This window comes from Glycine max, chromosome 4, assembly GCF_000004515.6.
Source record: "Glycine max cultivar Williams 82 chromosome 4, Glycine_max_v4.0, whole genome shotgun sequence".
Taxonomy (NCBI): Eukaryota; Viridiplantae; Streptophyta; class Magnoliopsida; order Fabales; family Fabaceae; genus Glycine; species Glycine max.
In genome coordinates, this window is record NC_016091.4 from 42,821,548 (window position 1) to 42,832,056 (window position 10,509).

A 10,509-nucleotide genomic window follows, 5' to 3' on the forward strand; every position below is an offset into this window, starting at 1 on the left:
ATCATAATTTAATCCATTTAAATTTAATCTAAGTTTAACCAAATAATTCACCGAATTCAAACCTGATCTTAAAATGCATACCATATAGGCATGTCAATTGGAGTATTGTGTTATTGAGTGGTCTTCTTTACTCCATCTCTCTTTTGAAGTTTGTTGTGAATGATGACAATCATCATGCAAATTAAGTTTAATTCATAACAAAGCCTCATGCAGTCCTTGCCTCCATTCATACTTGTCTTACCTTTAAACCCATCTCCTCCATTCATACTTGTCTTACCTTTAAACCCATCTCCTCCATTCTCTCAATCCTCACAAAGAGTGTTTGCAGAACAAAGTTGTTTGAAGCTGCATAAAGACACCTCTTTCTATCCTTGTGTTAAACTTGACATTTTCTTTTTTCTTTCATATGCTTTTTTAAATCCCTTGAATCCTTTGAGATCTTGGATTAATAAATAAGATGGTAAGGTATCCTTGTGAAAAAATCAATGTCAAAAGGGGTGTGTGGACTACAGAAGAAGATACAAAGAAGCTTGCATTTGGCTCCAAGCATAGATCTGGTAATTGGACCTCTGTCCCCAAAAAATCAAGTTAGAGTTTCTTTTTTCCTTTTAAAACTTCCAAGTTAATGGAATTTCTAAATCTCAGTTTAAACTTTTTAACTAAAAGTTTTGCATCTGGGGCCATTAACTCAGGGCTCAAAAGGTGTGGAAAGAGTTGTAGGCTTAGGTGGACTAACTACCCCAGGCCTGATCTTAAAGACGACAACTTCACTACCCAAGAAGATCTAATTATGAAGCTTCATGCAGCCATAGGTAGCAGGTGAATAATGTAGCCTAATTCTTCAATTATGTCTTGCTTCCTCTATGCTTTTGAATTATTTTGTGACTGAATGCAGCTCCCTCTACGACCATGTATTGTTTGTAGTCATCTAGCACTTGCTTTCTCGTTATTTTGTTGCATATGCAAATAAATAGATCATATGATTTTCCATCAATTTTCTTTGTCATTGTTCCATCTCTAGCCATAATGTCTTGCAATTATTGCTCTCTCATATCTCTCTTGGTTGCTATTTGAATGTTCTACTTATTCTAGAGTTTTATACCAATACTACAGAGATAATTCTTGGCAATAGAAAGAGGCACAAATGTTAAAACACCATTTATTTCTAGGCTGTATTTGTTCTATGAGCACCCTTGAATGTTACACGCTTCTAAGCAAAAAATATACCATCTACAGTAATATCTATTCTTCTATATCCCAAGTTCATGACAGATACAAATGCTGATTTTTCATGTTTAGGGCATTAGAATGGTGGTAGTCTTAATATCTATGTCGCAGGTGGTCTATAGTAGCCCAGCAACTTCTTGGGAGAACAGACAATGATGTAAAGAACTATTGGAACACAAAGCTGAAAAAGAAGCTCTCTCAAATGGGAATTGACCCTGTTACCCACAAGCCCTTCTCTAAACTCATTTCTGACTATGGAAACATTGGGGATTGCCAGAAACCAAGTACTCCAATTACGTCAACTAATAAGGACTTCAAGGATGCAATGATGTTAGGATCAGATCCCCGTCAAACCCTGCCACAAGGATTTACAAACATCAATGACCAGCCAAAGCTATCACCCAAGACCATCCCAGTGTCTATGTTTGGGGAAGATTGCTTGTCAAAAACTTCTTCACCATCTACTCCTTCTACATGTTTCACTTCTTCAGCTTTTAGTTGGAATGACTTCCTCTTGGAAGATGCTTTTATACCATTTACTAACCAAGAACAAAGACTTGGTGAGCCAAATAGAGGATGTGACCAGACAAAGTTGTTGGAATAAGATAGAGGCCAAGTCACTGCAAGCCTCAAGTAGTGACTTCCATTTTTCGTCATCGCGTGACATTTCATTTATAAAAGCCATGCTTGATCAAGAAAATTAGATGTTCCTAAGTTTTCCTCGCCTTATGGAGGAACCATCCAATTCAAATTAAATTTGGTGCTTTTGTTAGCAATGTTATTGTTTTTGTTCCTTGTTCCTTCTTGCATTTAAGACAATCAACATATATCAAATGGGAGTTTGAATCTTCTTTCTCGCTTCGTAATGGTAAATTAAAATTATCAATGAAGTTTCTTTGTTGGCTCAATGTTTTTAAATTTAAACAGTGTCTATCATGCATGTTCTTGTTTTGGTGTTCCCTAATGGAAAATATAAAGAATAACAAATGAGAAAACTAACTTATAAAGTCTACACATTGGGAGTTTGCGGATGAAATCCCCAAGTGTTGAATAGCAGTTCCTCTTGGGGTTTGGAGCATTAAGATTCCAACTAGGGAAAAATGGACCTAAGTTTTTCCATCGAACATATTCCCTTGATCATCCCGGATCCTGAGATAGCGACATGAATTAAATGCCCTATCCAAGCCAAGGAATTAATTCCAATTAGTCTTGACAAATGATGATTGAGGTAGGATTTAGCATTTTTAAGTCACGAAACTCTTGATTTTCATTTTGGTTTAAGGTTTAGGGGTTTAGGTACAACATATAAGGTTGATCCAATGATTGGTAAAAGAAGAAATGACGGGAGAGAGGTCGTGTGTTTAAATCTCTTAACTAATATTTGTAATAAAATTAACATTTATCGATTTAAAAAATCAAGGGTAAAATATGTTTAGAGTCTCTTAAAATTTGAAAAATATTAAATTCATCTTCATAAAATTTTTCATATGAATTTGGTTCCTATATAAATAAAACATATTTTTGTTAGTCCTAAAAAATAACTCCATTAGATAATAATCTAACATGGCTAAGAGACACATGCAATTTGTTTACAAATGAATTAATAATTTTCTCCAAAAATTATAATTTTTTGTCACTTTTGGGGTGATTTTGTCACACTTTTGGGATGAGATTAGGAAGAAAGATGAAACAACATTGAATCCTAATGTCTTCTCTGAGTGTGCTTAAAAGGTAAAGAAAGTAATTAAAATCATTAGTCATGTTGAAGAGTCGTCTAACGAATGATTATCAGTGAGAATCAATAAAAATGTTTTATTTCTACATAGATCAAATTAATATAAAATTTTTTATGAGAATGAATTAATACTTTTCAAATTTTAGGATTCCAAACATATTTTATCTAAAAAATAACTTTTTTTTTTCAAATGTAATTCCCATAATATGCAATTTTCAAGGATTTAAATTTGATTTTAATTTTGATATATTGTAAATGTAAAAAAGTTATAATATCAATCAATTAAAAATCATCTTAGATATAATTTTAAAAATAATTATTATAAAATTTAGCCAAATTTTGGTATTGTGAAAATATGTTGTGTAATTTTTTTTTTCAATAATCATGCTGAGAGTTCTTTTTTTTGCAACTAAACTCACCTTAGAGGATATTCAGCTATCTATATGAGTTGTTGCTTAAAATAATGTTATTTGACAAAAAAAATTTATTGAAGGGAATGATTTGAAGGTGTAGCACTTAAGTAAGCTATCTAGATAAGCAACAAGTGTGCTTAACTGATTGTGCCAATAAAAAAATGATTTATCATACTTTATATGCTTCTAGGACTAACATTTGAATTTCAATCATCTTTCCATTACAGATTTATTAATGATTTACATATTTAAAAATAAAAATGACTATTTTTCTTAAAAAAATACCTTCTTTTCGTGTACACATTTCATTAGAGACTTTTATTCCTTATTACAATCCCGTTCCACTAACGTAGCAGGTAAAGGATACAACGAGTAAAAAATGTAATCAGAAACTGCACTTAATATTTTACCCTTACAATTGCTTAATATTTTGTAACTGAACTTGATATTTGTAACCACTCATAAGTAAGTAACTACTTCCAAATGTACAGGCTCCCCCGTTCTCTCTTCTGTATTCTGCTTTTTCTCTTTCTCATCATCTTTCTTTCTCTGTGGGTCAATGGTCGTGGCCAACACCAAACAATAACTCATCGCAAGAATAAAGAAGGAAAAAAGGCATGGTTTCAACGAGAAGCAACCGTAGATCTTTATCAAACAACAACAACAACAAACCTTGAAACACGTCTATCTCAAATCTAAAGCACCAAAAGATTCTTTTCTTTAATTCAAAAATTTGTCTTTCTTGCTCCTTTCACCTTGATTCATTTCAATTTTTCGCGGGTCGATCTGTCATATATAATGCAAAGTCTGAAAAGCAAGAAGCAAACACAACAATGTTGGTGTGCCAACTCCACTTTTTTGGTATTGTCTTTGTACATTAACTCTTCATCATGAATTATAACATTTTATCCTTCTATTACAAAAGAAAGGAAGGGGCATAGCATACGTTGGTGTGGCTTAAGAGTGAATTTAGGAGAAGCCCACCAAAATTTCTCTAAATCAGGTTATACATACATATGATAATAATAATTGAATTAAGACTTTTGAGCGGAAAAAATAACAAAAATGAAAGCGTTACAATGGCGCCTACATTTTAACATTGATTTTTATTTTCTTTACAAGGACCTTTTGTTGGGGACATTGTACTGTTTTGCTTCTGTCAAACTCACTTCCCCACCGCATGCATGGAAGTTTCTCCACACTGCCTTGTCCCTTAACATATATACTCTCATGCTTGCAGTTCTCCACACTAGGTAACAAAATCCTTTAAGCTTATCCTCATCTAAAGCTTGGAAGCCAAAAAGAATGCCAAGAAGGATGTTGATGCCGTGTATTCTTTAAGTTAATAGAATTTATTTTCTATTTTAAAGAAAAAGCTTAAAAATCACCACTGTATATTCTTTAATGCATTAGGATCGTTCATTTTCATTTCTTTTTTCAACTTTTGTCACTATAATTAAATAATGATGGCAATTATTCTATTTGCAGAAATGAAATCAAACGTGAAGGTGCCAGACATCGGAACTAGGGGTACACACTTGGTAAGCAAATTTTGGTATTCATAGTTTTAAAATGTTGTTTTTAACAGAATTCATAGCTTTAATCTACACCATTATATAAAGAGAAAATATTCATATATCCATATTATTTTTCTCAAGAAAGTACTAGCAAAGGTTAAGGAGCCAAGCACCAAACAAAGTGAACTTGGAACTCTGTGTGAATATTTACTTAAGATTGCCATGAGCATTGTGAAAGTGAACGAATTGTAACTCACATTTGCTTAAAAATTGTTTGTGAATCATGTGACAAGTAACTATAATTTTTTTCTGATATTTTATTTGTGTTAATATCTGCTTTGGCCTTTTTTTAATTATTTTCTTTTCTTCTACCTCTATAATAATATTTATTTAATTCAAAGGAGGCCCTATTATCTTTGATGAAAAATTGAAAGAGATTATTTATTTCAATAATTTTGTCTCATGATGCTTACCTTCTTTTCCATTTGACTGTGTATTGCCATATCTAATAAACCAAGTTTTGAAACTGTCCATTTTTTAAAACTCATTTTTATTTTGATATTTGTTAATTTTAAAACCCTTTATATTTTGAAGCTACCCTTTTTGAATGTGTATTGCTCATGCAAATAAATCAGTTTTAAGTAACACATTAGATTTGCAGGTAATTTTTTTTTAATCTCTCATTCATGCTAAAAAAAAAAAAACAAGTAATCTCTAAGTAACCCATTTCCTTTGTTTTAAAACTTCTTTTTAATTTACCATGTTCTAATACACTGGAATTTAAAACTGATCATTTTTAAATTTTAAAACTCATTTTAGTTTTAAATATTTGTTAATTTTAAAAGTCATAGTTATTTTGAAAGTACCTGTGTTGGTTGAAATTTGATAATTAAAACTGCTCATTTTTAAAATTTTAAAAATCATTTTAATTTTAGATACTTGATCATTTTAAAAGTGATTTTGATTTTAAAACGGTCTATAATCATAACCGATGATTATACATGTTTTGTACCTTGAAGGTTTTTCCATCCATAATCAAAATGCTACGTCATAAGGTGGGTGACCTTTTAAATTGTCCTAATGTAAATTGCCAAGAATGATCTACATGGGCAGAAATTATTATTGTAGAAACCTCTAAATTTTTCTTACCCATTTCTTTTGTTTGCAATGTAGAGGCTGGGGGAAAATGATATGCTTAAATAAGAAAGACAGAAAGGGGGAGAACTTAGGACTTTTTTGTGTGTGTGTGTGTGTTGGCAGTTAAAATATCCACGTGAAACCTGTACAATCTGTGTTTACAATTATTGGCTATGAATGTTAGAAATTCATAGTCTTCATTATACTTACAAGAGAGATAATATATGTGCACATTGCAATAGGATCTTTCTCATGAGGCAATGTGTGTGTGTGTGAATATTTGCCCATTTACATATAGAAAGAAGTAGACATGTGGAAAGAAATACTTATTTATCATTCTAGGAAAACTTGACATTCTTTATGGATCTACATCTATCTCTTGCCAATGTAAGGTTATGTTATTATTTGATAAAAAAAGTTGCATCCCAAATTGTGTACACTTTCACTAAATGGAAATAAAAGTAGAAAAACAAAAGTCGTTAAGAGAGTGGTATAAAGTATATAGTATGAGACTAGACTAGAGTGTGGAGAGCAATGGGTGGTCTCTATAGCATTTTTTTTATAGGCGTCATATTTTAGTGATTTTTTCTCTCTTTGTTAGTTTTTTAGTCATGTTCTTTCATGTTGAAATGTAAATTATGTCCATTCTTGGGAAGCCATTGTGTTCATGAACAAGTGAATTAAACAAACCAAGTTCCTAAACTAAAAAAGGGAGTACAAGGACACCTTACCTAATTATAAAACTAAGTTTCTAAAAATCTTCATGTGCCATTCATTGGTTCACTTTTTTAAAAATTCTAAATATACAAAATAATATTTTATTTTATAGAGATAGAGAAGTTTCTAAGAAACAATGACAAATTTTCTTGTAGCTAGTGGAATCAAATTATCATTTGAATCAAGTTTAAAAGTTACTTGTAATTTTTTCACTAAAAGACAAACTAAAGGAAATAATAAACTTAATATACACATTAATATATAAAAATATATCAATTTTTAATATATAAAGACGTGATAATGAAATAAAAAAACATTAACACACAAGCATACAACTGTGTCACACAGGCATGATAGATATTTCATGGTATAATTCACTCTATTTTCATTTCATGGTAATTCACTCTGTTTTCATTTCTTTCCGCCTATCTAAACGATTCTAAAGCCTTCAACAAAAATATATTTGAAAATTTTTAATTGTTTGTCTGTAGTAGGAAACCTATATAAGAACCCAATTTCTGTTCCGAAAGATGAGTAAAAACAAAGAAGAGTTAAGCATGGTGGCAATTTCGCTTTACAGAGGGAACCTTCACCGGGTACCGGACGTGCCCCGTCGATGGCCCATGCCAGCCCCCAAAATCACTCTCAAAGACTTCAAATCCCTTCTCGCTCGTCGCTCCAAGGCACTTTCGCGCCTTCAAAACTCAAACCCTAACCCTACCCCTACCCCTCTCCCCAACGGTTCCCAAACCGAACCACCTCCCACCGTTACCGTTAATCACGGCGAAGGCCCTTCCACCACCGTCGCCCGTGAAGACGGATATCGCAAAGAAACGCCGCTCGTCGCCGTTAGTTCCGCCAAGAAACCGCTCGCTGGATCTGATTCAGAGAAACCGCAGCTCGATTCCAAGATTGACGAGGCTTCGGTGAAAAAACCATCCGACGGTGTCGCCGCTTCGGAGGAAAAGCAGACCGAGCCGGTAACCGGTTTTCGTGTTATCTGAATTGTTTATTGCTTTAAATCTCTTAATTTTAAGTGATTCTTGCGTTTGGTGGTGATAGATTGCGTTGTTTGTTGTTTTGGCTAGGTCGCTGAGAATGTGGATCAGCTTAATGAAAAGAAGAAAAGGAAAAAGGAAATTGAGGAGAAGTTGCAAGGGTTGAATGATAATAAACATAACCTGGTGTTGGTGTTGAAGCAGGTAAATGATGGTTTGTCGTTGAGAAATTCTAAATAGTATGAAACCAAGAAAACTTTATATTAATGTGTTGATCCATTGTGATTTCCTTCAGATATCAAATTTGTTTTTCAATTTTTAATAACTTGTTATGTTCAATGATAAAAAGTAAAAAGTCACTTGTCGTTCGTGCCTTTTTGTGCAGAGGATTTGGTATTAATTAGCGGTGTTGTTCCTTTGCATTTTGTGAATGATAGGTTTGGTTGTGTTGATTGGCAGATTCTGAATGCGGAGGAGGAGTTGAAGAGACGAAATAGTATGCAAGTAGTTGCAATGCATGGTCCTTCGGTCCCACTTCAAGGGGATGGAACAAATGATACTGGTTTGATGATTAGGCATATGCCCCCGAGGTTGGGATCCCAGGGAAATCTTGTTGCTGCTGATGTGGATGGTGGTGAAGGGGATGATTTTGCTAACTATACGATGCATTCTCGCCATGTGCTTCGGACAAGTAGTATGTCACCTTCTTCAGAGTCCCCACTACGGAGGACCCCTAGTCTTCAACAGAATGTGGTAAGTGTGTTGGTTATTACTGTTAGTTCATGTTGTTGATGTGTTTCGGTTTGTCTACTTGTCCTTTGGTTCCTAGCAAATAGTAGTTTGTTTGATGAAGTTATTGTGATGAATATATATGTGAATTATAGGGTGGATATAGGAGGGTGAACTATGGAAGGCTAGCTATTATGTGTGTTTGGATATCTAATGATGAACGAAATGAAGTTTAGTTACTATTCTTGTTTGGTTATTTTATTATGCAGTGGTTGAAAAAGAAGTGGTTTTGTGCATACCCCTTAATTGGAGGGCAAGAATTGGGTGGTGGAATGAATTGGAATGCATTCTATTCAATTTTAAACAATCCAACCAATAGAACCTAATATCATTCCATTTCACTTCATTCCATCAATCTAACTTAGGCTACTAAACCCAAATTACTCACTGAACGTTAAATGCCTTGCATCTGATTTAGCCCCACTAGTTGCAGACTCAGTTCTGGAAAGGGTTGAATAAAGTACCAAAATATGTTGAATTTGTATTAATTGGAATTTACAGAGGCTAAATTGAACTTATGGTCTTGTTTCATTTACTTTGTTGTCTGTTACTTTTGATTGTTATGGTTCTAAGAACTAGCTTGTATTTGTATAGAGTATGAACATACTTTTGCTGTTTTGTGTCATTGTCTAGGTTGCTTTCATGTCACTCGGCTTTACTTCAGCCGTTCAATATTCTCTTTCTCCTTTTTTGCTGGTTACTTAATAACTACCTTGATGCATGCATATAATCATATCTTTTTGAAAATGATATAATGTATGCTGGTTTCAACTGAATATACAAGTAAAGGTCAAGCTGGAACCGTTAAATAGGATGTTACCTTGAGTTGCCCTGTTTTCTCATCATATACGAGATACATATTGATGCTTAGCTGTTACATTTTCTATGAAGATTTCACATCCTTCTCGGGCAAATATCGGGGCTGCTGGTAGTCCATCACGCTTTGCTCTCTCAGGTCATCAGGGAAATCCCGTAAACCTACCTTCAGTGTCTGTGTCAGGAACTAGTTACATTGCATCATCCCCTTCCCCAGCAGCATCTGGTGGCACTTCTGTTTTCAGAGACGCCCGTCAGCCAAGTCCATGGAAGTAGAAAAGCTTTCTTCTTCCTTTTGACAATATCGGTGTTCTGAGTCTGTTATCATTCTCAATTTCTGAACTCTGGTATGATGTACATAATTTTCTCAACGAGCAATGCTAGGAAGATCTCTACCTCTACTAAGAATTATATCCATATTTTTTGTTTCTTCCACTTGAGGAGAAAAAAAGCTTGAAGGACTGCCTAGCATGAGCTATAGTGCCAAAGTCTGTCTTGCTGTTTTCTTAAGCAGGATTTCCAATTACAATACACATACCCTTTAAAAACATTGAAACATGTATGTTTTTCACTTGTCAGCGGGTTTAAGTTGTCATTAGGAACAATGCTGAAGTATCTAGGGATTGTACCTTTTATATACTTCCTAATTTAGAAATTGTTCTTAGCATCTGAGCTAAGTGTTCTCTTTCATCTTTTGGGCCGCTTTCTGTCAATACTCGGTGTTAATGGTTATTTTGGATCTGTCCAGCCTGTTTATGATTTCATGAAATATGCAGCAAAATGAGTTACTCTTGTTTTCTCTAATGGATACATGTTATATAATTGAATCATTAGTTAATTTCTTTTATTAAAACAAAACCCTCAAATGGTAATGCATTTCTGTTCTCATTAATTGTGAAAACATTCCTATGTAAGGGTGATTCAGAACTCTTTCTTGGTTTATTTGCATTTTTTTTCTATTTAGATTGTATTTTTTATTTTTATTTTTTAAGTTTTTTTCTAATATAATCAACTATTGAAAGATTAAACCCACTCAATTACTGATCAAAATTAAAACCACTCGATTAATTGAAAGTCAAATTGTACATAAATTTATAATAAAGACTAGTAGAAGTGTATTAGAATATTTTTTTATTATTAGAAAGAATAAATAGAATTGG

General features: G+C 33.3%; 2 protein-coding genes across 3 annotated transcripts; both read left to right on the forward strand.

Annotated features, from left to right (window-relative positions):
- Positions 1-457: 457 nt before the first annotated feature.
- On the forward strand, positions 458-1,831 carry LOC102659885 (transcription factor MYB35). Its single transcript, XM_041014673.1, has 3 exons — positions 458-587; positions 693-819; positions 1,339-1,831. The coding sequence occupies exons 1-3, from the start codon at positions 458-460 to the stop codon at positions 1,829-1,831; spliced, it is 750 nt and encodes a 249-aa protein (XP_040870607.1).
- Positions 1,832-7,115: 5,284 nt separating this feature from the next.
- Positions 7,116-10,081, forward strand: LOC100777249 (uncharacterized). 2 transcript variants are annotated; one of them, XM_014774767.2, is made up of 4 exons: positions 7,116-7,726; positions 7,835-7,948; positions 8,204-8,497; positions 9,425-10,081. In XM_014774767.2, exons 1-4 carry the CDS (start codon positions 7,277-7,279, stop codon positions 9,623-9,625), a joined length of 1,059 nt encoding a protein of 352 aa, XP_014630253.1. In that variant the 5' UTR covers positions 7,116-7,276; the 3' UTR covers positions 9,626-10,081. The 2 variants fall into 2 exon arrangements, with proteins under 2 accessions (XP_014630253.1, XP_014630254.1); XM_014774768.2 differs by lacking the exon at positions 9,425-10,081 and adding an exon at positions 8,743-9,064.
- The last annotated feature ends 428 nt before the right edge of the window (positions 10,082-10,509 follow it).

Excerpts from the sequence above, each read along its gene's own strand:
- LOC102659885 (XM_041014673.1), top strand. The coding sequence starts at position 458 with ATGGTAAGGTATCCTTGTGAAAAAATCAATGTCAAAAGGGGTGTGTGG. Across the intron at positions 588-692 it reads CTCTGTCCCCAAAAAATCAA|GGCTCAAAAGGTGTGGAAAG; the intron begins GTTAGAGTTTCT and ends CCATTAACTCAG. Across the intron at positions 820-1,338 it reads CATGCAGCCATAGGTAGCAG|GTGGTCTATAGTAGCCCAGC; the intron begins GTGAATAATGTA and ends TCTATGTCGCAG.
- LOC100777249 (XM_014774767.2), top strand. The coding sequence starts at position 7,277 with ATGAGTAAAAACAAAGAAGAGTTAAGCATGGTGGCAATTTCGCTTTAC. Across the intron at positions 7,949-8,203 it reads TGGTGTTGGTGTTGAAGCAG|ATTCTGAATGCGGAGGAGGA; the intron begins GTAAATGATGGT and ends GTTGATTGGCAG. Across the intron at positions 8,498-9,424 it reads CTAGTCTTCAACAGAATGTG|ATTTCACATCCTTCTCGGGC; the intron begins GTAAGTGTGTTG and ends TTTTCTATGAAG.